This window comes from Chiloscyllium plagiosum, chromosome 31, assembly GCF_004010195.1.
Source record: "Chiloscyllium plagiosum isolate BGI_BamShark_2017 chromosome 31, ASM401019v2, whole genome shotgun sequence".
Lineage (NCBI taxonomy): Eukaryota > Metazoa > Chordata > Chondrichthyes > Orectolobiformes > Hemiscylliidae > Chiloscyllium > Chiloscyllium plagiosum.
This window is the reverse complement of record NC_057740.1, coordinates 42,680,282-42,708,272: the sequence shown is the minus strand read 5'-3', so window position 1 is coordinate 42,708,272 and position 27,991 is coordinate 42,680,282. Positions and strand designations below refer to the sequence as shown.

At 46.0% G+C, this 27,991-nt stretch overlaps 1 protein-coding gene across 2 annotated transcripts; it reads left to right on the top strand.

Moving 5' to 3' along the window:
• Positions 1-192: 192 nt before the first annotated feature.
• Positions 193-27,991, top strand: map1sa (microtubule-associated protein 1Sa). Of its 2 annotated transcripts, XM_043721535.1 has the most exons (8): positions 193-367; positions 2,773-2,874; positions 13,531-13,613; positions 15,055-15,195; positions 16,339-18,376; positions 19,880-20,047; positions 22,277-22,497; positions 24,107-27,991. In XM_043721535.1, exons 1-8 carry the CDS (start codon positions 238-240, stop codon positions 24,260-24,262), a joined length of 3,039 nt encoding a protein of 1,012 aa, XP_043577470.1. In that variant the 5' UTR covers positions 193-237; the 3' UTR covers positions 24,263-27,991. The 2 variants fall into 2 exon arrangements, with proteins under 2 accessions (XP_043577470.1, XP_043577469.1); XM_043721534.1 differs by having other exon boundaries at positions 198-367; positions 16,339-20,047.

Here is a 27,991-nt window from a genome sequence, read left to right as displayed (position 1 = left end):
CTCTCTCTCTCTTCCTTCCTTTTCTCTCTCCTATCCTATCTCCCTCCACAACCAGCCCCCACCTCTCTCTCTCTCTCTCCCCCCTCCCCCAGGAACCTGGAGCTGCCCGGGTGGGGTGGGGTTAGGAGGGGAGGGGAAGGGAGGGGAGGGGACAGGCCGCTGATTGGTTGCTGCTCCGCTCCTGCTGCGGATTTACTGACGGCGGGGGAAGGGGCGGTGGCGCCTCCGGGAGTGGGGATGGCGGCGGCGGTGTTGTTAGCGGCCTCCGGGAGCGGGCAGTGCAAAGCCTCGGCCCTGGTGGTACTCGGAGAGGCCGGGAGGCCCGAGCTGTTGCTGCTGCCGGATGTGATCGCGCAGATTCGGCGAGGTGAGAGAGCCAGAGTCGGGGCCCCGGGGGGGGCAGGGGGACCACCCTCATCGCCAGCACCGGCTCGTGTGGTATCGCAGCCGGTCAGCCCCCACCCCTGGGGAGAGTGTAGATGTTCACTCCCCTCCCTGGGGTACCCGCTCCCGGTGGTGGTCCGGATGTGCTTTAACGTGGAACCCCTTTCCCTGGGGAATTGGGGCAATGGGCGTCTAAATACCCCGGGACCGCACTTTGGGCGGGGTGGAGGGATCGCTCGGGACTCTGCCTCTAACCAGGGTAAATGGTGCCCCTTTTTTGAAGGGGGCTGTTGGTGTGGAGTGTAAAAGGCAGCGGCTCGGTGTCGGATCCCAGTGGATACCGGGGCCAGTGTCTGGGGGAGAGGAGCTGTGGTACGGTAGTTCTCAGGCACCGCTTTAACAATCCGCCAGCCTCTGTCATCGTTTAAAATCAAAACCCCAACAGAACAAAGGGTGGTGTGAGGTTATTTTTTTTTTCGGGGTGTGGGGTAGGGATATATTAATCTCTCTCTGCGTCCCCCAGGCGGTTTGTAACACGAGTTTGAATCTTTGGATGCATTCCCACAGGAACGCCTCCTTGCGCGGGGTTAGCGGGATATATCCCAGTCCCACACAAAAAAAATGGAAGGCCGGGGAGAGATTACCATCTCCATCCGGATTTCTGTGTGATCAACCCCGCTGCTGATGAGTCACCGAACTCGATACCTTAACTCTATTCTCCAGCAGTTTTGTTATAAACCCTGGTCGGGGCCTGTTTAATATCCGAGAGCTCGGATACAATGTGTCAGTTTTATGTTGGATTTCGAGTCGGGCGGGTACAATGTATCCATTTCCGTATGTGACCGATACAATGTATCAGCCTACAAAGAAACCCACTCAATGTCTCCATTTCCTTATGTGGCCAATACAAAGCGTCAGTTTCACCTTCTACCTCGTCTGTATCTGGTCTCCATTTCCTGCTCCTACTGTAATTACTGTCCTTGGGGCTACAGACCTGCTCTAAAGTAAAACAAAGAACCGCGGATGGTAGAAATCTGACAAAACCGAAATTGCTGGAGAAACTCAGCAGGTCTAGCAGCACCTGTGCAGAGAAAGCAGTTAACATTCAAAACAGTTCTGAAGAGTCACTAAACTCAACGTTAGCTGCTTTCTCTGAACAAATGTCAGACCTGCACAGTTTGTCCAGCAAATTGTTCTTATCAAACTCAATCTTGTTTACAACAACTCTTTCCTCCCTTCCCCCCTCCCCCCCCCCAATCCTGCTGTCACTCTTTCCTTGGAACCCCTGCAGAAGAAAACACAATTTTTCCCGTTTACTTTTTAGTCAATTGATCTCTGACATCAGGGCAGCACTGTGTCTGTGGTTAGCACCACTGCCTCATCCCATCAGGGACCTTGGTTTGATTCCAGCCTCAGGTGACTATGTGGAATTTGTATGTTCTCTCTCTGTGTCTGCATGGGTTTACTCCCACAGTCCAAGCATTTGCAGGTTAGGGTGGATTGGCCTTGCTAAATTGTCCATTGTGTCCAGAGATGTGCAGGCTAGGTGGGTTAGCTATGGGAAATGCAAGGTTACAGGGGTATAGTAGAGGGGTGAGCCTGGGTGGGATGCTGTTAGGAGGGTCATTGTGGGCTCGATGGGCTGAATGGCCTGCTTCCACACTATAGAATTTTCATAGAATCCCTATGAGTGTGTATTTGGTGCAGATCAGTCATGGCATTTCCTCAGTGATGGCAGCAGATACTCCACTTGTAACTGAAATCAGTGCCCAGTGAATTTGTGGAATTGTAGGCATCGTTCTGCATTTGTGCCGATAGAATCTTACAAGTTAACATTTCAGGACTGAACAGTTCATGTGTCAGGTCAGTCAGTTCTATCATTAGGAATCCGAAGTGGGCAAAATGCAATAGAGGGTGTTTGAAATGTGAAATAGAGGTGAGCCAATTGTGAATTGCTCATGCTGCTGAGGCTGTGCAGCAGCATTGGGATTGAACTGTGCAGGTGCACCAACAAACTGGAGGCAGGCTGGAAATAATCCAAGGCACATGGGATGTTGGTTTGTTTTTAACTGGAGTTCGAATGCAGGCAAATGGGATGTTGTCAGAATGCTGAGGGGAGGAAGTGATCCTATGAGTCTGGAGGCTATGATGAGTCTTGCCCAAGTAAGTCAGCTGAAGTGGTGACATAAGTTTGTGCTGGATGGGGTTTGATCAACAGAAGCAGTACTTCCTCATCCCTGAAGCCCAACCTCTCCGGCACTAAAGGCTGACAGTGCCTGAGCTTTCTCATTACTTTCAGCTCTCTGTCCATTAGCTTTGAGGTTTTTCTATATTGAGCATGCAGAACTGCCACACCCTCATTGCTGGTGTCTTTTTTTTTCTCTCCAGGGATCCTCTCCTGGGACATCGATGCTTCTGCCTACAGCCTGGATGAGCAGCTCAAGCTCTTTGTGTCCCGACATTCTGCGACATTTCCCACAGAAGCAAAAGGTAAAACTTGAATGTTTTTGTTGCTGTGGTTATGTGATGTGTGCAAACCTATCAACTAGGTTTTTCCCAATTCTGTTCGAAGGTTCTTTCCAATTCTTGGTTGCATGGATTTTCTCTAAATTTCGAACACTGGGTGTTTTGTTGTTGGGGGGTGGGGGTGTTGGTTTCCTCTGGCAATGTTTTTATTCCACCGTCTGAATGCATGAGATTCTTTTTCTCTACTAGTGGCTCTGGGCTGGGCCTCTGTTTAATGACTTCATCTGTAAGCTGGTTCCTTTGACAGTACAGCACTTTCTCAGTGCCATGTTTTGGAGCATGTGTTGTGTCACGAACAGGAATTATTACAGTGTTTTAATCACAGCTCACTGAACTCATCTCCTTCATGAGGGAGGTATAAAGATTTCTACAAATAGGTTTGTGAACCCTTGGGGCATTGAGGTGAGGAAATGCGGGGGTGTTGATTTGCAGGGTCAGCTGTGATCTTCTTGAGGGGTTGGCTCCAGCCCCTGGACCTTCTAATCTGAGCTCCATTTTCTTTATCTCCCTGGTTGTGCACAGAATGTGCTGTCTGGGAATGTGATGGACGTAGGTTCAACTGAAGCATTCAAGAAGGGTATTGGTAGCTCAGTGGTTAGCACTGCTGCCTCACAGCGCCAGGGACCCGGGTTCAATTCCAGCCTCTGGCAACTGTGTAAATTCCACACAGACATTCTCCCCGTGTCTGCGTGGGTTTCCTCCGGGTACTCCAGTTTCCTCCTACAATCCAAAGATGTCCAGAACTAGAGGGCATAGGTTTAGGGTGAGAGGGGAAAGATATAAAAGAGACCTAAGGGGCAACTTTTTCCACACAGAGGGTGGTACGTGTATGGAATGAGCTGCCAGAGGAAGTGGTGGAGGCTGGTACAATTGCAACATTTAAGAGGCATTTGGATGGGTATATGAATAGGAAGGGTTTGGAGGGATATGGGTCGGGTGCTGGCAGGTGGGACTAAATTGGGTTGGGATATCTGGTCGGCATGGACGGGTTGGACCAAAGGGTCTGTTTCCATGCTGTACATCTCTGACTCTATGACTCTGGGTAGGTTAGATGAATTGGCCGTGCTAAATTCCCATAGTGTTCAGGGATGTGCATTAGTCACAGGTATGTGTAGAGTAATAGGTTAGGCGAATGGGTCTGGGTGGTTGCTCTTTGGAGGGTCAGTGTAGATTTTCTGGGCCGAATGGCCTGTTTCCACATTGTAGGGATTCTTTAAACAAAGCCGAAAAATGTGTTGCTGGGAAAGTGCAGCAGGTAAGGCAGCATCCAAGGAGGAGGAGAATTGACGTTTCAGGCATAAGCCCTTCTTCAGGAATGTTGGGGGAGGAAATTGGCACGAGGTAATAGAACCAGTACAGGCATAATGGAGAGAATGGCCTCCTCCTATCCTATAAAAATTGAGTCTACTCTGTGCTTTTGTTGATGAGTGTGGGCAGAGTGGTAGAGTTTGTGTGCAGCTGGACTCGGTTAGTATTTGCCTGGATTACAATCCATTTTGGATTGTTCCTCCTCTCTCTAGTTTCTAAGATTTTTTTTTTCCCTTGGCCTTGAGTTCAGAGGAATTTGTGTTAAATGCTGCCTGACTGTTGGAGGCAGGTGTGGGGAGCATTTGTGTTGGAATCTCTGCCATCTGTATCCATGTGTTTTTGTCTGGTTTCTGGCCCAGCCCCCTCTCTGCTTGATTACCAAACCAGTCTCTCAGAGCGAAGGGACCCATGTGAGGGCTGGACCAACAACTGCACATTGCTCTTTGGCATTTTATAGACACCAGGAGGTTTTGGAAAAGTTAGTGCCTTGTAAACAGTTAAAGATGTTAAATATATACCCTACGTAAAAAATCATGGCTGATAGTTAGACCAAATTTAGCAGTAAAAGATATTTTGAATAAACTGTTTGTTTCAGTGCATCAATCATTGAAGTGCATGTGAGTCAATCATGCTTTAATCCACCCTAGCACCTCTCCTTGATATTCAATGACATTATCATCACTGAATCCCACACTATCAATATCCAGAGGGTTTCCATGGCCCAGAAACTGATCTTGGCCAGTCATACCAATACAGAACAAGTTGGGAATCCTGCAGCAATTAACTCCCTTCCTGACTTCCCAAAACCTGTCCACCATCTGCAAGGCGCAGGTCAGGTCTGTAATGGAATGCTTCCTATTTGTCTGGATGGGTGCAGCTCCAATACAACTCAGGAAATTTGACATTATCCAAGACATGAGATTTCAGTTGATATCCACCCCATCCTCCACCATTTTAATCATTGACTCCACTCCCTCTGTTCCTTCCAGCACCCCCCATACAGGCAGCAGTTTGCTAAGGCTCCTTCGAAAGCATCCTCCTGAGCCACAACCTTCATCAATCCTGGTTCCTTATTCTAATGTGGTCAGAGTCCTCAAACTCCCTCTGCATTAGCAGTGAAAGTGCCTCCTCCAATTGAACTGCAGAACCCCAGGACAACAGCACCCCATCACCTAGGGGTGATCTCAACATGCTGAGAAATACTTTAAAGGGAGAGAGATTGTTACAGTCAATTAAATGTGACCCAGCATCAAGGAAAGCAGCTGCTGGGACAATGGGACTAAATATACTCCCCAGTGAAGTGTTGATTTACACTAACACCAGCAGATGATTTGGGGAGCTTGCTCATTGAGCTGTTGAATATTTATTGCTTAAACAGCAAAACAAAAGCAGCTGCCACACTTGCCATCACAATAGATTAGACTCCCTACAGTGTGGAAGCAGGTCCTTCAGCCTAACCAGTCCGCACCGACCCTCCGAAGAGTAACCCAGCCAGACCCATTTCCCCTCTGACTAATGCACCTAACACTACGGGCAATTTAGCGTGGTCAATTCACCTGACTTGCACATTTTTGGACTGTGGGAGGAAACCGGAGCACCCGGAGGAAACCCATGCAGACGCTAGGAGAATGTGCAAACTCCACACACAGTTACCCGAGGCTGGAATTGAACCTGGGACCCTGGTGCTGTGAGGCAGCAGTGCTAACCACTAAGCCACCATGCTGTGACGTGTTTTTTTACTGAAGCTTCACTGTGCTCATCAGGATAAAGGCAAGAATACCAAATATCAAACAATCACCTCAATTTTTACTCCAGGACAGAAGGACAAACAGATATTGGCTGATCTATTGCCATTGTGAAAGCAGCAGAGATCTACTGGCTTCCCCTGTATCCAGGTCATACAGTCTTACAGCCTGGAAACAGCCTTTGGTCCAATCAGTCATAGAGAGATACAGCATAGAAACAGACCCTTCGGTCCAACCCGTCCATGCCGACCAGATATGCCAACCCAATCTAGTCCCACCTGCCAGCACCCGACCCATATCCCTCAACCCTTTCTATTCATATACCCATCCAGGTGCCTCTTAAATGTTGCAATTGTACCAGCCTCCACCACTTCCTCTGGCAGCTCATTCCATACACATACCACCTTCTGTATGGAAAAAGTTGCCCTTTTGACCTCTTTTATATCTTTCTCCTCTCACCCTAAACCTATGCCCTCTATTTCTGGATGCCTCAACCCCAGGCAAAATACTTTGTCTACCTATCCTATCTATGCCCGTTGTGATTTTGTAAACCTCTATAAGGTCACCCCTCAACCTCCGATGCTCCAGGGAAAACAGCCTGTTCAGCCTCTCCCTATAGCTCAAATCCTCCAACCCTGGCAACGTCCTTGTAAATCTTTTCTGAACCCTTTCAAGTTTCACAACATCTTTCCAATAGGAAGGAGACCAGAATTGCATGTAATATTCCAAAAATGGCCTAACCAATATCCTGTACAGCCGCAGCATGATCTCCCAACTCCTATACTCGATACTCTGACCAATAAAGGAAAGCATACCAAATGCCGCCTTCACGATTCTATCTACCTGTGATTCCATTTTCTAGGAGCTATGAACCTGCACTCCAAGGTCTCTTTGTTCAGCAACACTCCCTAGGACCTTACCATTGTGTATAAGTCCTGCTAAGATTTTCTTTTGCAAAATGCAGCACCTCACATTTATCTGAATTAAACTCCATCTGCCACTTCTCAGCCCATTGGCCCATCTGGTCCAGATCCTGTTGTAATCTGAGGTAACATTCTTTGCCTCCAATTCATGACACCTCCAATTTTGGTGTCATCTGCAAACTTACTAACTGTACCTCTTGTGCTCACATCCAAATCATTTACGTAAANCAATCTTCTTTGTTACTACTTCAAAAAAACTCAATCAAGTTTGTGAGACATGATTTCCCACTCACAAAGCCATGCTGACTATCCCTAATCAGTCCTTGCCTTCCCAAATACGTGTACATCCTGTCCCTCAGGATTCCCTCCCACCACCGACGTCAGGCTCACTGGTCTATAGTTCCCTGCTGACCATGTCCCCAAACTAAACTAGTCCTGCTTGCCTGGTCCTGTCCCATATCCTTCCAAACCTTTCCTATTCATGTAATTATCCAAATGTGTCTCAAATGTTGAAACTGTACCTGCATCAACCACTTCCTAACAAAACCACTCTTGCTACTTTTAAAAAGCTGCCATTCTGTGTGATAAATCTTTCTCCTCACCTTTTCTTAAAAAAAAAATTCCCCTACTTTTGAACTCCCCCTCCTCTCCTTGCGGAATTGGCCCTTGGTATTCAACTTATCTATGCCCCTCATGATTTTCTAAATCTATATAAGGTCACCCCTCAATGTCTAACACTCCAGTGGAAAAAAAAAGTTCCAGCCTTTGTTTGTAATTCAGACTCTCTATGTCTGGCGGCAACATGGTAAATATTTTCTGAACCTTCTCCAATTTAATAATATCTTTCCTGTAACAGGTAATTTAATTTTCAAAGTTTTAAAGAGTGCAATGTTTGATCAAAATCCTTTCATTGCAGTGAATGCCCTGCCCCCTAAAGATGTGCAGCTTCTAGCAATTGTCACTGCAGCACATTGCAAGTTCGGCTGATCATTGTTAGGTGTTAAGGCTGTAGGTGCATTTGGGATAGTTCAAGTGTTGCCCAATCTCATCTAGCCATTGACAGAGTATTCAGGGGTGGCGTGTCCCCATCCAGGTACAAATGACCAGAGCAATGCGTTTTTTTTTCATGCACATTTTGAGGATGTGCAGTCTGCATACCTGATATCATACCAACACTGAGATTTGTGCATGGCATTGTTCAATTGTGTGGTAGGTGGTGGCAACATCCTTTTTAACAGAAATTACCTTGCCCATCTGCCTGAAATAATTTCTTAATCTGTTTCCAATGTTTGAGATATTTTACCTTTGCAGGGTATTTGGAGTTGACAGGACTTTTTTTTTGCCAAATTTAACCATTGTGGCCTTAGATTTATTTGGCATTTGAGATGGTGTGCATTGGTTACCCGCATGTTTCCTCCCCCAAATATCACCATTCCTTCAATGTCACTAGGTCAAAATCCTGGAATTCCCTCCCTGACAGCATTGTAATACACCCCCAATGACTGCAGTGATTCAAGAAAATAATGCACCTCCACCATCTCCTGGGCAATTGGGCAATAAATACCTCCACAACCCATGGAAGTGTACGTTTCTAAGAAAAATCAGGATTGTGTTGTACTGCACGATCACTTGGAGCTCTGTTTTGCTCTCTGCTTTCTCATTTGGAAGGCATCATGTGAAGATTGTTCACTTTCAGTTGCTGCTGTATCAAATACCACGGCGCAGCAGCTGATTGAGAGCTGGTGAGTGTTATCCCATACAGTGACATTGTCATGACCTGGTTGGGGAGTGGTGAGGGAATCGAGCTGTACTGAAACATAATGCTATTGTAAAGACTTTTAATAGAAAAATACATCGATTTGTGGTGAATCGTAGAACACTTTCTGATCTCAGTTGCAATCTGACAGAGCCTGCAGTTTGCACCATATGTTTCTGTTTGGTTTTCTTTTCTGCATTAGTTAAACTGTCTGGTTGCTGCCAGGTTGGTTCCCCTGGTGGGATGATCCTCTGATCTTTCCTGATCTGTTTCCATGCTGTACATCTCTATGACTCTGTGGAGTCTCAATATGGGCCAGTATGGTGGGATGAGAATCTCGACGCTGTACCAACTTTGTCCCCTCATTGCTCAGGAAGGGCCTGTGCTTGATTCCAGAATGTGAGCCCCAGCCCCCTCCTACCACCTCCCTCCGTGAAACTGGATTGTGGGAAGGGGACTTTCCTACTTCCCTTCAGTGTGTGGCTGTTTACTGACATTGGGTCTAGAGGCTTGGAAATGAAGGCTGGTATCCTATCAACCAAGTCACCCTTTATTTATATGTGCACGTACACAACACTGAGCCAGCTCTGACTGAATAGACACTCCAGTTTGTCAGCCAGGACTCCCTGATTGGAGTTGTTAACCTGATGCAATCAGGGAAATTGTATTCAATGGGATCCATCTGGCTGACCTCAATCCAATCACTACAGCTTTATTCCATCCGCATACAAGTCCATTCCCTTCAACCTGGTGCCTCTTAAGGGCTTAGTGTTTGCAAATCCAGGAAATCGGGTTTCCCAGTGGGATCAGCATTCCTTTACAAACTCGATTTGTCTTGTGTGGTGTGCTGAAGGGTTTGCTGTTCTCATTTGGTACTGTTTTCGGCTGGAGCCAGTGTTGGATCACTGTAAACTTGTCAGAGGATCTGCAGCCCAGTGAGGGTGGCCTGGAGAAGGGGTAAAGTTGATTGGTGTCTGAAAACTGGCTGAATAGATTTTATTTTACTGGGTTTGAATAACCCAGACAAGTGGGTGGTCTCCCCCTCAGTTGGACCCTCTCCCACCTATTGTTGATTTACTGTTTGCTCGTTTAGTAAATTTGCATGAGTTGGGCCTGTCTTTGGTTGTTTTACAATCTACAATCTCTCTATGATCTAGGACATTTTTCAACTTCTCTAATTGTGACCTTGTAGCATCGAGGTTTTGATCGCACTGTTAGCTCATCTTTGCTGTTGGACCAATGTTCTGGAACTCTCTCTTATTAAATTTCCCCCTCCCCTCCCCTGCTGCTTTAAGACCAAGCTTCGTTCACTGATTTGTTGCCTCCCAGTGTGACTGGCTCAGTGTTGAATTTCTCTCACTCCTGTTAAGAGCTTTGAGACTTCTTAAAATTGAGTTAAAGATACTATATAAATGCAACCAGAGTGTTTTTGTTTTGACATCAACCACAGTCAGAGCCCCTGCTCTCTCCTTGTTGATATTATTTTAATTGGTGAGCACCCAATTCCAGTCACCTTCGACATTGAGACTTGTGGGAATGTTTGTTTGTCTCTGAATCAGAAGGTTATTGGTCTGAGTGCTACACCAGAGACTGCTGAGTGAAATCCGGACTCTTTCTCGCAGTGGGAGAAAGTGAGGACTGCAGATGCTGAAGATCGGAGTCGAGAGTCTAGTGCTGGAAAAGCGCAGCAGGTCAGGCAGCATCCGAGGATCAGGAGAATTGACGTTACGGGCATAAATCCTTCATCAGGAATGAGGCTTGTGAGCCGTGGGGAGCTGACCAATAAATGGGCTAGGGGTAGGCTGGTGGGAAGGTAGCTGGGAATGTGATAGGTAGATGAAGGTGATAGGTTGGAGAGAGGGTTGGAGCGGATAGATGGGAAAGACGATAGACAGGTCAAGAGGGTGGTGCCAAGTTGGAGGCTTGGGACTGGGATAAGGTGGGAGAGGGGAAACCTTAACCACACGATGCCTGGAGGAAGACTGCTTCATCTTCTGCCTTGGAACCCTGCCACCACATAGGATTAATGTGGATTTCACCAGTTTCCTCATTTCTGCCACCCCACCCCCCCAACCTCCCAGTCCCAGTCCCCTCTGATTTATCACTCAGCCTTCTGGCCCACAAGCCTCATTCTTGATGAAGGGCTATACCCAAAACATTGATTCTCCTGCTCATCAGGTGTTGCCTGACCTGTGCTTTACTCTACTCTCACTCCCAGTGCCTGTACTGAGCAAGTGTTACACTGTTGGATAGCTCCTCTTTTAGATAATTGGTTATGATGAAGGTTTTGTCTGACTTCAGTTTGTTGCACAAGATCCTGTGACCAGCATTGTCAGGCAGAGCAGGGGGGCTCTACACAAGGCTCAAGACCATTAAAGACAGAGACTCTCTCAAGGCTATTGCGTAGCAGTTTGTGGGATCTTGCTATGCTGTCATATTTCCAAACCTGTTCCCCTCTATTTTGCCCACACTAATGGTCTGGGTATGAAGTTGTGCTGGTCTGTGATTCCATTTCATTGCTCTCTAGAGGGATGATGTATGTCGGGGCTGTTGATGTGACCACTTGTCTAAGGGGAAGGATCTCTGAACTGACAGGCCCACTCTGAGATATCATTGTTATGGACAGAGCAGAGCTGGAGGTCCTAGCCATGATATAACCAAGTGGATCCTGAATGGAATCCAGGCAAAGGGTGAGAATGTGACATTTGTTGCCACAGTATGCTTCAGGCGAATAGCATGCAGCAATTAACTGGAATATGGAGCAACAGCGGATGAAGGATGGATGAACATGTGTGAGACATGAGCTCTGGTGTAAACCAGCCAGGCTGAGTTGGGAAATAGTGAGATTTGGTTCCACTTAAGTTGAAGGAGCTGGGTGCCTGGAGTTTGCACGTACCTCTGCTCAACATCTGTTACTGTCGAGATTAAGGACTCTCCCTCGGTTAAATGACCCATTCTCCAGAGGTGTTTTGAGCTCTACCAAGATTCATTTATTTTTCATGATGTGGAGGAGCTGCTGTTGGACTGGTATGAACAAAATTTAAAAATCACACACCACCAGGTTATAGTCCAACAGGTTTATTTGGAAGCACTAGCTTTCGGAGTGATGCTCCTTCATCAGGTTGTAATAAAGGAGCGTCGCTCCGAAAGCTAGTGCTTCCAAATAAACCTGTTGGACTATAATCTGGTGGTGTGTGATTTTGAACTTTATTTTCCCTGCCTGTGATTGTTGGTCAGATTTGAGATGTAGCTGCTTGATGTGTATTTACATTCTGATTTTGATACAATTAAACAGTCCCAGAGCAGGGATAGCATGGGTTAGATGCAGAGTAAAGCTCTCTCTACAGTGTCTCCCATCGAACACTTGCAGTAGTAAACAAGTGCTTTTTTTTTTTGGCTTATCCACACAATTTGTCCTGTGAAGTCTTTTATTTTTAAGGACAGTTGTGTGCTGTGGGGTCCATCATCTTTCTGTTGGATCCTGACCACAGCCAGACACTGGTCAGTATTTCAGGTCAGGGTGAACCCAGGGCACAAGTGAAAAGATATTGCTTCTCTCACTGCATCTCTGGCTGGGGAGTCTTTTTGTTTTTATTTTTGAGTTGGATATTGATCACTGATATTTGTCACTATCTCTCCTCCTAACCATGAGCCTTTTGAAGTCTCTGCCTTTCCAACTCTGGCATTTTGCATGTTGAGTTTCATCACATTGGCTATGCCTTCAGCTGTTTTGGTGCTGAGATCCAAATTTCTTTCCTAAACCCTTTGCCTGCTATTCAACAGGCTGATTGATAATGTTTCAATGAAACGTAAGACCATAAGAAATAGTAACGGGAATAAGCCATTCGGTCCCTTGACCTTACTCTGTAACTCAACAGGGTTGTGGCTAATCTGATATTTCCCACGTCCACTTTCCAAAGATTTCCCTGTAACACTTGATTCCCTGACAAATCAGGACTTGACCTACCTCCATCTTAAATGTACACAGGTCTCTGCCCCAATTCTGTCTGGAGCAAGGAGTTGCAAAGACACCACTCTGAGAGAAGATATTCCTCACTATTGCAAATTAACTTGGTGACCCTTTTATTCTGAGACTGTGCCATTTGATCCTAGACTCTCACACGAAGGGAAACATTCTCACGGCATTGACCCTGTCAAACCCCCTAAGGATCCTGAATGTCATAATGAGAGTCCTCTGTTTCATCTGTGCATTACGTTAATGCTGCTATATAAATGCAGTTTGTATTTTGTCAGAGCGGCTTGTCCAATATTTTAATAGTTTACTTTTGCTGTTTCATGCACACTGACCATGACTAACTGAGTGCAGAGGGGTAGATCGGAGACTCTGCCAAGTTGCGCATGAGGAAGGAAGTGCTATCCTTGTGTGACTTGGTAATCTGTTCCTCATTCAGGTGGATCAGTTAGCCCGTGATGTTTGTGCTGACAGATGACCTGAAGGTTCTGGATAAATGGAAGCTTTTCTGAGTGTTCTCCTCAGCTTGCCCGAGTAGATAGAGAGCACTGAGGGGTTCACGTTCCAACCAGAGAACATTTGAGAGTGGGCTGGGCCACACAGTTAATGCTGTCACTCATTCTGGTCAGTGACTTCTGAGAGAATCTGGGCAGGTCACATGAGCTAGGAGGCTTACTTTGCCAGATCAATTGTTCAGAGCTTCCCACTTAACTCAGTGTCTCACTCTTAATGCAGTTCCTGAAATACATTCTGACTGTGATTAACCTTACAGTTGTGTTCTACAAGGATATATCCATCCACCAGTACTGACCCCCAGTGTTATACAGTGACAGACCAATCTGGTCTGCGGAAGTGCAGTCTGGAATCGGTGGGATTGGTCTTTTATTCAATTTGTCCTTGTTATTTCTGTCTTAGACCAAAAGATTCTCCATCACTGTGGTGAGGCATTGGAAACATTGGTGCTGATAAACCCTTCCGTTGAGTCTCTGTGTGCTGAGGTGAGACATCAAATGTTTCTCTTTAACTTTGAAACCTTTTGATTAAAACCCCCCACTGCTCCCTCCTCTTTTCTCACTATCCCAGGCTTTGCCCTTGTTCTCTGCTCAGCTAAATGCTGTGCTTTGTGCCTGCCTCAGTTGAATAGGCCAACTCATGGTGGTGAAGCCTTGCTCTGGCTGCACCCCCCTCCCCTAATGGGCGTGATGCAATCTGTGGCCAGTGGGTACTGTTGGCAGGTGCTGGTAATAGTCCATTTTAGGGATAAGGTTCATTTTATTGAATTTTCAATGTCTCTAGATTGATCAGCTGTGGCTGAGTGGCTAGCTCTGTGGTCTGAGTCAGGTGGTGTGTGTGCTCATAGCCTTTATCTCGGCTGACCCTCCAGTGCGGTAGTGAGGGAGTGCTACACAGTCCAAGGTTCCACCTTTCTGATCAGGTTTAGATTGAGGTCCTGAGGTGCTGTTTTGATGTCAAAGCCAGGGAGTTCTCCCCTGTGTAATGGACAATATTTATTTGAACCCATGTCCCTGTAACAGTTTATCTGATCATTTTACTTTGTTATTTGTGGGATCTTGCAATGCTGAATTGGCAGCAAATTTTCCAGCTTTTACACTCAGGACCAACTTTACAATCAACTCCCAGAAATGTTGGAAGATGTTCTTGCTAATGCCAAGTAAGAAAGACTAAACTGTTTTCCTGTTTTCTTTTTATCTTCTCTGGTTGTAATAAAGGCTTGTGTTCTTTTTAACTAGGGCCCATAACTTTCTCCAGTTTAAAAAGATATAGCTAACTTTTTTTGCTTTGAGCACTAAAGAACCAATCAAAAGATTTTTTTGTTAGAGTTTATAAACTGCTAATCCAGAAAAGAAGAATAAAAACAACATCTAGCACATGACCTTCATGCAGTTACTTGCATCATCTCTCGCACAAAGGGTGTCCTTGAGCTATAAAGGTTTAACTTGAGACTACTTGGTTCATAAATGTTGCAGTTATCACAGGTTCTTTGTTCTCTTCCTTTCCCATCAGTCCTGTCACCAAATGCATTTTCTTCAGTCGAGCCTTCTCCACCCATGTTTGCTTCTACAGTTTTAAATCCCCCACCCTGGTCTGCCAAAACAACACACTTTCAGAGTGTTTGGGGCCCATCTCAAAGCATTTCAGTCCCTGAAAGTCCTGTGTGTTAATTTAGTTGAAGGAATTGTAAGATCAATAACCTGTAATTTAAGTCTTTCAGTCTTTATTAGTGGATGCCATTAAAGTGGTACCTGTGGTGCCAGTTGACACTGGGGTAGTTTGGTCCCACCCCAATAGTCTGTTTTAAACTCCGTGCAGTGCAGCAGCTGAGGTCAGGAGGCTGCAATAATCCAGCATCTTTTTCTAAACTTTAACAAGATCGGCTTCTCTGATCTGTGTCTGACTCTGTTGCTGTTTCCATTCTAGGTACGGACTCTGATCGCTGCACCATCACGACACAAGCTCCTGGTGTTGGCTGGGCCATGTCTGGAAGAATCTGGTGAACTACTTTTACAGAAAGGATCATTCACACTCCAGGATTTTATCCAGATCTTCACAGACAAGGAGGTTGTCTCTGGCAGTGCTGGGTCTCCTTTTTCACTTAACTGTTCCTGCTTCACTGTCTAGAAATCATCTGGTTTCAAAACTGAATTGCATCTTGGTTTGTGTGGGTTTCTGATCTCCCTAGCCATGTCCAGCTATAGACTATAACCTCATGCTGCACCTGTCCTGGTGTAATATCTCTCTGGATATTAATGTAATATTAAAGGGTTAAACTGCACTGTCTTTGGGTGGGCGTGACCATCCATTGTAATTTGCACTTCATTTAGACAGTCATTTGCTATTACTCCTATTGTCAAGTTAAGCTATCAGTCAAACTCTTCCATTCAGAAATACTTTCTGGCCATCCCTTGAAGCTAGGTATGCAGCACCTGTATAGTTTTGGGGAATCATGGAGTGAGGAAATCATCTGCATAATGATTCCCCAGGATTAGGGCATTAGTCTTTATGTTATCTGTAAGGATGATCTCATCCTACCATTGCACCTGGGGTCACATGTGACTGGGGGTTGTCTTGAATGGCATGTGACTGTGGGGGAGTGGCCAGAACATCAGAGGCATGGCCAACTGACCTGCATAAAGGGAATGTGTTTTATTTGTTCAGGGCCTCACTTTGACTCAACCTCTCATGCCTGTGAGGGGGAGGGGGGGTGTCACCTAGCCTGTACAAGTTTTAATAAACTTTAACTGCTTGCAGAAGTTGTGTGCGAATTGCACCTCGTGTGTGAAACCTCGGGAAAAGAACCTAACACTGGGGTGTTTGATAGGACAGTCATGGGGGAAGTTCACTTTCTGTTTACTGTTTGAGTAGAGAGAGATTTCTTCTGCATCTAACCCCGCGCTCCCTGGGACAGTGTTCAATTGTGACAGTGTAGAAAGAGTTTTCCATTCAAATTTTTTTTAAAAAAAAAGCTTTAATTTCAGTCTAAAAGAATAGAGTTTTGCTGTATCTAAACTCATTCTATTTCTGTTCTTGGGGTGTTGATGGGGACAGTGTAAATTGAGGAACAGAAATTTGAAATTTGTCTGCAATCAGGTGATGGGTTAACGGAGGTTTCTGCGAGCTGGCAGGGTTTTTGGATAAGCTGAAGTTTGTGGAAGCAAGAATAAGGTGGTGTATTAATGTGATGGCATTTTGCTTTCCTCTTAGATTGGAGAGCTGTTGAGCTTCACGCCTCCTGCTGACAAGGCCAGCCTTACTCTGGCCTGCCCAGACTTGGGAGAATGGAAGAAGTCGAGCCTGGAAAACCACAGTCTCCAGGAGTTCATCAAAATCAGGCTGAACCCTCCAGTCGCGCTGTCAGAGATGGAAGGCCTGCAGGAATTCCTGGAGTACCTTTCAGAGACGATGGAGGCATCTTCCCCCTTTGACCTGCTGGAGCCCCCAGTCACTGTGGGCTTCCTGAAGCTCTCTAAACCCTGCTGCTATATCTTTCCAGGAGGCCGAGGGGACTCCGCATTCTTTGCAGTCAATGGCTTCAATATTCTGGTGGACGGAGGATCGGATCAGAAATCTTCATTCTGGAAACTGGTTCGTCACCTCGACAGGATTGACTCTGTCCTGCTAACTCACATTGGGACCGACAATCTGCCTGGCATCAACAGTCTACTGCACAGGAAACTGGCAGAACTGGATGACGATCAGTCGCTAGGCTCTGAAATGAACAATGACTGGACGAAACATCTTATTTCTCCTGAGATTGGAGTCATGTTTCTCAATGCGCCCAAGAAGTTACAACATATTGAGAGAAGTAATGTGAGGCGAAGTGTTGATGAGGTTAGTGTGATGCTTCAGTATTTGGATCAGTTACATATTAACCCGGTGCCACTCTGTAGAACTGGTGGCAATTCTTTAGAACCTCTAATTCTCTTTCAAAAGATGGGAGTTGGACGACTGGAGATGTACGTCCTGAATCCAGTTGAAGGGAGTAAGGACCTGAGCAACTTGATGCAACAGTGGGCAGGCAATGGTTGGCCAAAAGGAGGGAATGTTCCACTTCAGTGCCTGGTGTCCGTCTGTGCCCTCATTGTCTGGCACCCAGCAAGTCGGGTGGAAAAGATAATCCGGGTGTTGTTTCCTGGTTGCACTCCTCAGAACAAGATCCTGGAGGGACTGGAGAAGGTGAAGCACTTGGATTTCCTGAAGCAACCCCTGGCCACTCAGAGCGAGCTGGAGACTTTGCAGAAGGACAAAGGCCCGAAGCCCAAACGGACAGAAAGTCGGGAGAGTCTCCACAGCCTCAGCAAGGGGTCGAGTGGCAGGGGAGGCCGGGACCCAGAGGCCGGGTCGCGGCTGGGGTCAGCCAAATCCCGGGTGGAGAGGAAGGACAAGTCTGGGAAAACGAAAGCTGACACAGCAACACTAAGTGAGGGAATGAAAGGATCTCACCCCAATATGTCAGCGGAGCTGAAGGCTAGAGAACAAGGTGGGGACAAACTGAAAACCAACACCCAGCTGAAACCATCCAAGGAAAAACTGCAAAAGAAAGAGGCAAAGCCAGTGAAACTGGAAGAGAATAAGGATGTGAAAGTCTCTAAAAGGGAAGAGAGAAAGGATGCAGAGGAAAAGAAACAGGTGAGAAAAGAGGTGCCAAAACAAGTTAAAAAGATCGAACCTAAAAAGGATGAAAGGACAGGAGCTAAGGTCCCCACTAAAGTGTCCTCTGTTTCTTCTGAGAGCAGAAGGCCTTCAGCAAAAAGCAACATGCCGAGCAAAGAGATCAAAAAAGATCTAGTTACTTCTGGGAAAGGATCTGTCAAAACCAAACCAAAGCTTCAGAGTAAGGAAACTGCAGATTGCAAACAGACTGCAGGCAGTGTGTCCCTCACTGAGAAGGGCCCTCAGCCAGCTGCTTCCAAGATGTCCACTCCTGAAGACATGACAGCTGATTTTGAACATCTCCAACAAGCTGAGCAGGAGGTACAGGCACAAGGTGCAGCGACTGGGTCAGCGGGTTATGGGGGGGAGGTGGTCATCCCAGATGAAACCTCACCTGATGAGGGCTTCACTACAATGGAGAATGAAAGTGAGCTGGAGTCTTCTCCCCAGGATGATGGCCAGCTTGTCGATGTTACCATCCCTGAAAATGAGGACCCAGTCATCTTGGAGTTGGAGCCACACAAGGGAGGCAAGAGTACAGAAGAGAAACAGGAAGCCAGAGGTGAAGCAGAGGCTGAATCTGATCAAGGTATGATTAGAATTAATCATATTAATGGTCTGATCTGTGATACTGAAAATGAAGATGGTTTTGAGATGGAAAGTCCTGATAAATTCAGGTATTTTGATGAAAAGTTGAGCCCTAGTAGGAATATGGCAGCCCTGTCACCACTTGCTAAAACCCCACGGAGTGATCGTAGTGTTAACTTTGATCTAACACCAACTGAACTTGGGCCACTAGAGGAAATTAAAGGGCAGATGTCAGTCAACAACCAGGAGACTCTGGAGGACCAGTGTGCAAGCTCTGAGGAGAAGACCCTGGAGATGGTCTCTCCTCCAGGATCCGGTCTGGCCAGTGCTGGCCACACTCCATTCCATCAATCACCCATTGATGAGATCATTCCCAGGGGTGAAAATGGTTTAATTGAGAGAGTTTCCAGCCTTCTCGGTGAGGAGACCCAGTTGAACAATGCTTTTAATAAGCCTTTAGATGGTGGACCCCAGTCAAATGCAAGACCACCTTTTGAAAACACCAGTGCTCCACTGGACAGACATACTGGCTTCCTGACCTTAAGTCCATTCAAGGAAGTAGTCCCTGATGTCTCGCCGACCCTGACCACCCCGTCGTTGCCAGCTGAGGTTGGCTCTCCTCATTCCACAGAAGTTGATGAGTCTCTGTCAGTCTCCTTTGAACAGGTTCTGCCACCCCTGAGTGAAGCTCTGGCCTCTCCAAGAGAGCATAATCAGAGGGGACCTCTCAATGGTCTTTCTCCTGAACATGAAACCTTCTCGGCGAAGGGTGACCCTCCCAGCATGAGCCTGCCCCTGAAGTCATTGCAAGATCCATTCCGGACTCCGCAGGTGGCCCTGGGCAGTGTCTCAGATGGCGATGGTGCGTTAACTCACGGCGATGGAATTGATGGGCGTTTGCCACATGTGATGGCTTTGCCCTCTGACTCTCCTCATGATGTTGACTTGTGCCTTGTATCACCCTGTGAATTTAAGCACCCAAAGACTGAACTCTCGCCCTCCTTCATCAACCCCAGCCCACGGGAGTTGTCAGACGAGAGTGACCTTTCCCAGGAATTTGCCAAGCCGGTTGGCCAAAGGAGAGGTCACAAGTCTCTCTCCAATCGAAAGGCAGCTCTGGATGAAAGGACCCCAACTTCTGCTAGTGAGTCCCTTCCAACCCTTTCAGGTTCTGATGCCCAGCCTGGGACTGAGGACTGCCCATCCATCACTGCAGATGGTGGCATTGACTCTGAGGAAGACTCTGAGATCATTCCCGCTGACAGGTCTCGTTCACCCGTGTCTTCAATACCATGTGACCCTTTGCCTGCCCCAATGAAAGACCCTCACCCACCCCCGCCCCAACCTGGTATCTGCATGGTAGACCCTGAGGTACTGACACACAACTCTACCAAAGATGCCAGAGAAAAGGCGAAAGGGAAAAAATTAGGTTCAAAGCCAGCTTTGAGCTCTACAGCAAGGAAAACTGAAAACACTAAACAATCAACTCTCTCCAAACCAAAAGGTCACCAACTGATGCCTAAAGAGGTGGATAAGATGGTCACGGGCAGTAAGAGCAACCAATCGGCGAAGGTTTTCCGAGCAAATTCCAACCAGTCAATAAATTCTGAGGACAAGAAGGGAAGGAATCTTCAAACTACAAGTTCCAAACCGCCTCGCAGTGCAGTGACAGGTCAGTTACGTAAAGCGGGTGAGATTGGCCCCTTCCATCTTCCATCTTTGGGGCGGCACGGTGGCACAGTGGTTAGCACTGCTGCCTCACAGCGCCTGAGACCTGGGTTCAATTCCTGCCTCAGGCGACTGACTGTGTGGAGTTTGCACGTTCTCCCCGTGTCTGCGTGGGTTTCCTTCGGGTGCTCCGCTTTCCTCCCACAGTCCAAAGATGTGCAGGGTCAGGTGAATTGCCCGTAGTGTTAGGTAAGGGGTAAATGTAGGGGTATGGGTGGGTTTCGCTTCGGCGGGTCGGTGTGGACTTGTTGGGCCGAAGGGCCTGTTTCCACACTGTAATCTAATCTAATCTAAAAAAAGTATACAGAAAGAGAAAGTTAGTACTTTGGAAGAACTCCTTGTAAAATATTACCATGGGATTGAGTTGGTCATAGATTACTAAAATGTCATGGTTTCATACAAAAAACGCCAATATGATTCTTTTCAGCAAAAAGGTTAACACAAGAAAAGTTTGGAGCTTCTGCCTCTGTTGTTAGGGTGGCATGGTGGCTCAGTGGTTAGCACTGCTGCCTCACAGCACCAGGTCCCGGGTTCGATACCAGCCTCGGGCAACTGTCTGTGGGGAGTTTGCACGTTCTTCCCATGTTTGCGTGAGTTTCCTCCGGGTGCTCTGGTTTCCTACCACAGATGTGCATGTCTGGTGAATTGGCCATGCAAAATTGCCCATCGTGTTAGGTGCATTAATCAAAGGAAAATGGATCTGGTGGGTTACTCTTCAGAGGGTCAGCATGGACTGGTTGGGCTGAAGGTCCTGTTTTGACACTGTAGTGAATCTAATCTAATCTATCCAGGCTCCTAGTTCGATGAGCCCATAGCCAGAGTTGGCATCAGTTCAGGGTGTCCCCTCATTTGAAAGCTTCCTTTTGGAAGACCTGCTATGCAGAGACACTACAATGGTAAAAACATTAAAGGGTTAGTTTACAAAGAAAGACCACATTCAAAAAGACTGGGGGTAATATTTGCTGAAGATTTTCCAAGCATCCTGAAAAGGATAAGTTTAACTCGACAAGGAGCATTTTTCTACTGGCATGGGAGTCCAGGATAAAGAGGCAATCTTTTAAGGTCTGAACCACACCATTCCTGAAGGAAATTACAAAGCATTTCAAAGGAAAGGGTAATAGAATTGTGGGCTTATCTTAAACCGGAAATGCTAGCTCAAATAATCGTTTAAACAAGAATCTATTTCTGCTCAATTTAGGGCATAAAGGGAAATAGGATTGTTTTGGTTGAATGGAAGTGGTTTAACCAACGCAAAAAGCCAAATGTCTGCCTACTGTCAGTGCCCTGGGAGTCCCAATGTTTTTTTTGATCTCTGCTTGCCTCAAGGGTATCCATCTGGGTCTGAAGTGTCACATTGCGAGGTTTGGAGTGTTTGAGCTATAGAGAGAGGCTGAATAGGCTGGAGCCATTTTCCCTGGAGCGTCGGGGGCTGAGAATTGACTGAGAGGTTTATAAAATCATGAAGGACATGGCTAGGATAAAGAGACAAAGTCTTTTCCCTGGGGTGAAGGAGTCCAGAACTAGAGGGCATAGGTTTAAGGTGAGAGGGTAACTGTGTGTGTGTGTGTGTGTGTGTGTGTGTGTGTGTCATGAGCTGGCAGACGAAGTGGTGAGGCTGGTACAATTACAACATTTAAAAGGCATCTGGATGGGTTTATGAATAGGAAGGGTTTAGAAGGATGTGGGCCAAGTTCTGGCTAATGGGACTAGATTAGTTTGGGATACTGGTCAGCATGAACAAGTTGGACTGAAGAGTCTGTTTCCGTGCTGTATGTCTGACTTTCTCTGACATGAACTCATCGACCTCACTGCGAGTCTAGCTGTGGCTCTGGTGGCTGTCACTCTGCCTTATTATAAGGTTTTGAAAGTTGACACGCCATCACCTGGTGCTTGTTTGGAAGTGATGTGGTTGAGATTCAAGCACTTGTTTGTTTGCAGGTGAGAAGGTGCCTCTGTCCACCTCAGGGCTACCCCAGGAGTAGAGAGGTACAAGTGTCATTTTCCCAAAATAACCAACCAATCTAGGTTCGTCCACAGGAGTGAGTTTCTATTCCACAATTTTATAGTTGGTCATGGTACTTCCTAAATGATCTGATCAGGGCTCTTGTTGATGGCATCTCCCAGCTCAAGGAGTGAGAGGCCCTACTCATTGTCCAAGTTGTTGCTATTGCAGGTGCAGTGAGCAAGGGTCCTCCGGTGGGGCCCCCTGTGTATGTGGATCTTGCCTACGTTCCCAACAACCACAGCGCTAGAACAATCGACGCAGACTTTTTTAAACGACTGAGATCTTCAATCTACGTCATCAGTGGAGATGATCCCCAGAAGGAGGGGGCAATGAGGAACATTCTGGATGCTCTCCTGGAAGGCAAAACTGTGTGGGGGGATAATATCCAGGTGAGGGGGTTTTCCTTTGTGCAGTGATCACCAGTTCTGCCAGCACCTCTGTTTCCATTACCTCACTCCTCCAGACCCTGCAACCCGCAGGGATATCTGTCCTCATTTAAATTGGTTGTCGGTGTGTTACTGATTTACTCTTCCATCATCAGCCCAAGGTTCTCGAATTCTTCCCCCTCAACCTCTCCCCTCTCTTTCCATGAATCTCCTTAGAATCTACCTCTAACCAAACCTTTGTCACTTATCCCTGACGTAATATCTCCTCCTTACTTGGGAAGATGGTAATTGGGTAATGGTTGTTGTGTAGTGATAATGCCATTAGGCTAGTAATCCGAACCTCAGTAATCAGGAGGTTCCAATCCCAGCATAGCAATTGGTGGGATTTAAATTCAAAACTAGATCTGACATCTACAGTTAGTCTTAGTAATGATGACAGTATCATTGTTGTAAAACCCATCCAGTTCACTGCTGTGTCTCAGGAAAGGAAGTGTGCTGTCCTTGTCCAGTCTGACCTACATGACTCCAGAGCCATAGTAATGTGGGTGACTCATAACTACCCTCAAAAATGGCCGAGAGAGACAATCAGTTCAAGGGCAGCTAGGGATAAGTAACAAATACTGTTTGTGCCATCAATGCCCATACCCCATGGAGAATTAAAGGAGAGAAATATTGATACTGGTTTGTTTTTCACCTCGACTTCAGTCATGTCATGAAAAAAAAAAGAATTTTCAGTGGGATGTGGGTAGTTACAGGCAGGATTGACATTTCTGGGCTGTCCCTAATTGTCCATGTGAAGGTGATAGTGGTGAGCTGCTGTCTGGCTTTAGCAGGTTGAGGGAGTAGCTCTGATTGAATGAAGCATTAAACCCACTTCCAGAATAAATGTAAAATAAAATCCCAGGCTGCTTTTAAGAAGAACGAGAGGTCTTTGCAGATCTGTGGCCAACGTTTATTTCTCTGCATCATTAAAAGACAGATGATCTGATCATTATGTCGCTGTTTGTGGCTTACTCACTACTTAAGCACAGACAACCCTTCCAAAATACTTCACTGGCCGTAAAGGTTCTTTGGGTCATTCTGAGGTCACGATGTGCTATACAAATACATGTTCTCTGTTTATGAGGGAGCTTGATAAGAGTTCGAAGGAAGGGTCATTCAACCCGAAATGTTAACTCGATTTCTCTCCTCAGATGCTGCCAGACCTGCTGAACTTTTCCAACAATTCTGGTTTTGTGGTTGTTGGTAACCTCCCACCTTGGCACTTTGAGCACGGTGTGTTTCTTCCTACTGTGACTTTCTTCTGCTTTTTCCACACGGCTGAGGTTAAGTAACAGGAAGAATTTTTTTAAGCTATCTAGAAGTGGCCATGAAGCCAGACAGACACGTTCCCTTTTCGTAGAATGAGCAGAGTATCCTGTGAGCTGTTTTGACTCTCAAAGTAACCTGCCCATCCTCCCCAACACCCGCCCCCGCCCCCAGGCAGCACTTCGTGGTCTTGAGCCTCACTTTCGTGTCCTTCCCCGAAAACTCCACAGGGTTCTCTGAAATTCTGGACCGTTCCTTGCTGGCTGTCTTAAGTCATGTGATCATGTCCTATTTCTTTTTGCAGGTCACCATAATCCCGACCTTTGACTCTCCAATCATGCATGAGTGGTACCAGGAGACCCACGAGAAACAGCAGTCACTAAACATTACGGTGCTGGGGAGCAACAGCACTGTTGTCATGCAAGAGGAGACCTTTCCTGCCTGCAAAGTTGAATTCTGATCGGGTGTTTGTTCAACACACAGAACATTTTTGAGCGCTTTTGTGCGCAGGGAGTTGTAACCCATGTTGGATTAATCCCACCCTCTAATAGGCAAAATATCAATCCTTCTATGGAGTGTTTCTAGTGATATGTCAAGTAATGCACGTTGAACCCCTCCCTCCCACATTTCTCCCAGTTCACGTGATGCTTCAAAAAATGTTGCACAACCATCTTAGGCCCAGGATTCCCTCGAGCACCAGTGAACTGGGTGAAGGGCTGAGCTGTGCCAATGGGTTTATGATGAGGGGACAGTAAGAGCCCACTGGGGCCAAGAGGTTAGAATGGTATCTGCTGACCACCCCAATATTTTGCAATGAGGGCCACTTGTTTTCCTTTTGTATGCAAATAATAGGGTATTTAATCTTGTTCACTGTGCAAATCAGTTGGTTCAAAGGAGAGCAACGCTCTGGGGTTAAACTGTCATTGTTTGCTCTGAAGCTGGTTTGACTTTCACCATAGTGTTTAGACTGACAGCTTGGTTCAAGAGCTTTTTAATTCCAGCCTGTGCTCATGGCTAATCTGTCACAAATTATAATGGTGAATGAAATCTCTGCTGTAGGGTGGGTTTTCTTATGACCAGTCACCATTTCAATTAAAATTATAATATAGGGGGTAAATAAACTCCTCCCCTAGGTATCCAGGGCCTTTCAGTTGGAGTCTGGGAGATTAATGTTCACACCCGCCCCATACTGCTCCCACTGGAACTCTAACCTGCTGGCATATGGGCTCCATCAGCACTGACCTCCGTCTGGCATTTGAACTAAATGATCCATTCTTGCAAGTATAATGAGTGTCAGTGGCCAAGCTGACCTGGATGACTCCATAATTAGGCTGGTTTAGACTCCTGCCCAGTTATTGTCTCCAGGACTGGGCTCTGTAAAACTCTTCCAGTGATTAGACTCCTCTCCATCAGGCTTGTGAGATTGACAAATTAAACCAGATGCTGGCTACATTCACAAACGAGTTGGTAAGAGCCAAACTGCTTTGCTAATTGTTTTACTCTGCTCTCTTTCATTTCAAGGAAGAGTGGTGGCTGAAGGTGGGGTTAATCTTGTCGCCTGGTTCTGATATAGTTGTGCAACTATAAAGATCCTGCTCTGGCTGTGCATATCTTGATTTCAGATTTCTTTGATCCAATGTTAAACATTCACCAATGTGCTCGGACAAATAACCAATCAACTGAGACCAGCCAAGGACTTAGTCTCATTTAGTGAAAGTTCACAGCGAGTGAGTTCAGTTGAAATCCACATTGAAGAGAGAAGCTACAATGAGGAGTTGCTTATTGCTGGGCAGGTTCAGTCTGGTTTTTGAGCGACTATATACCACATCGCTTCGACTTGGAGTAAACAAAAAGCAATTCACTGCTTCAACAACCTTCCACTATAAACATGAGGAGCTCTGATACCTCAATATAAAATATATACTGCATGTTAATCAACTTCAGTTGTATTGTGGGTGAGGATAATCTATTTTATTTCTGGGAGGTAAGCATTGTTGGCCCAGCCAACATTTGCTCATCCCTAATTGCCCCTTAGGAGGTGGAGGTCATCAGTGAAGGTGGCTAGTATTATATTTTCTCCCTCCTGAATAACTGAAGAGGACGAGGGCAAACACAGGTTTTGCAAACTGCAATGATGTGGGAGTGGAAGAGTTGAGATTGATGTTTCAATCAGTAGGATTTGAATCGGTAACAATTATCACCTAGATTTTCTTGGAATCTATGCTTCAAACCCATCCTTAGTATGATAGGAAGCACAAGAGAGAATTGGATTAATGGCAAGTTGTGGTCTTAGTTATTGCTGTTGAAACACTTGATTTCTGTCCTTGCAACACCAGTCACCTTTCCCCAGTTGACACGGCTACTGTGACCTGCAAATGTCCCGAATGTCAAATTGAAAATAACTATTGGCAGACAATTGAATTACTGCCTTGGTGAATAGTTCTGATCAGTAAAAGTTTTATTTATCAGTGGTGAGGCAATGAGAATGAGAGAACAGTTGGCTGGTGAAGCTTTGTTCAGTGTGGATCTCGGCTGTGAGGCTTATTTGGAAAGGGTAGGTGGTGTAGCTGCAGAGTGCAGTGTCTTCATGTTGACTGTCAGAGGGCCATCCCGTTGCTGGCTGGAGATAATATCACTGGCTTAATGTCTCCATCAACCTAATCCTGGTAATGGCAGCTTGGCCATTTAGCCAGACACCTGACAGTCAACAGACACCTACTTGTGACTTTAGTGAATGATGGTTTGGGAAAGTAGATAAAAGAACAGACGGATGTATTTAGATTCGTGAGTGCAGAGTGCTATACTGGGAAGGGTTAGAATGATGACTATATTCTAATGCTGAGGGGGCACAAACTCCACTTAGAAGATCAGGTTGAGGTGTTCAGTGCTTTGGAATTGTCTGAACTGCAGATTTGGTAAAAGGTCATTTTCTGGTCCAGAAAAAGCAAACAACCTTTAGCTGTTGAGAGGAGGGTGGGTGGAGGGACAAGTGAAATCAGAACCAGGAACCATCAATTCTCCCAAGTTTAACATAGATGTGCCATAAAGAGTATCTTCTCCTTTTTCGCCGCTGCTCCCCCGCCCCCACTATCTCCTTGGAGTGTGGGTTACAAGGCCAGATCTGTCCTTGACTCTCCCTATAGGGGCTGCCTTTCACTGAGGTGGAGGGGGAACCTGGGATGTGCTCTCTTTTTGTTTACATGGAGAGCAATAGTAGCTGAAAGTTTAATTATCTTGTGCCCTGAATTTGGCTAATTTAATCCTACACACTCCACTGAGAAGCATAAAGAGCTCATGACACATAAGCATGCAACTGAAAAGGCTGCAATTTCAATCCAGTTATTTATTCTCAAAATTAATATATAAGCTTTTGGTTATGGTTTACACTTTTTTTAAAATTGCTGTCTTATCTGAGCAGCACTGTTTTGTCAAACTTTTCATTAAGGTTTTTTAAATGTGAGGTTTAATCAGTATTAAACACTAATTGGTGAATTATTTTAAGGTTAATGCGATGGAGGATGCAAATGTTTGTCCTGATTTATGCATTTCATTGAGAATTGTACTGTAGTCCTGAACATGTATGTGAAACTTTCCATAACTGCTGTCTGTGCCATACATCGACAGGATATTGTGAATTTTAAAGGGTAGTGTGTTTACACATCAGTAGGTGGGGATAATGCCTATCTCCGAATCAATACAAGGAACTCTCAACCAACCTGGTTAAAAGTGTGGGAGTTTGGTGGATTTTAGCCTAAAATAATCAAGCAATGTTTCTACCCCTGCAGCAGGTTGATTGACTTGATCTTCTATTGGAGATGCTGGGGGAGTTCATCTAGTTTAACTCTAGAGACCGCCCCCCCCCCCCACCCAATTCCATTTGTAAACACCCATGTTTATACTGTTAATCTGGTTCACTGGTAAGAGGAGGGCTTGCAGGGGCTGGGTGTACTGTGTTGTTTGGGGAGGGAGTCTCTCTCCAGTGTTTTACTTTAAATGGGGAGGTGTCTGCACGGAATTGCTTACGTCCCTCCCTGTTACTGTGCAGAGGTCCATGCTGCTAATTGTTCCCACTTGCTTCTAAGGATTGTCTGTGTATGTGCACAGACTGATCTATCTGTTGGCACTACTATTTTAAAAAATGATGTCTGGCTTTATGATGAAATTGAACAATAAAGTTTAATTAAAGGAA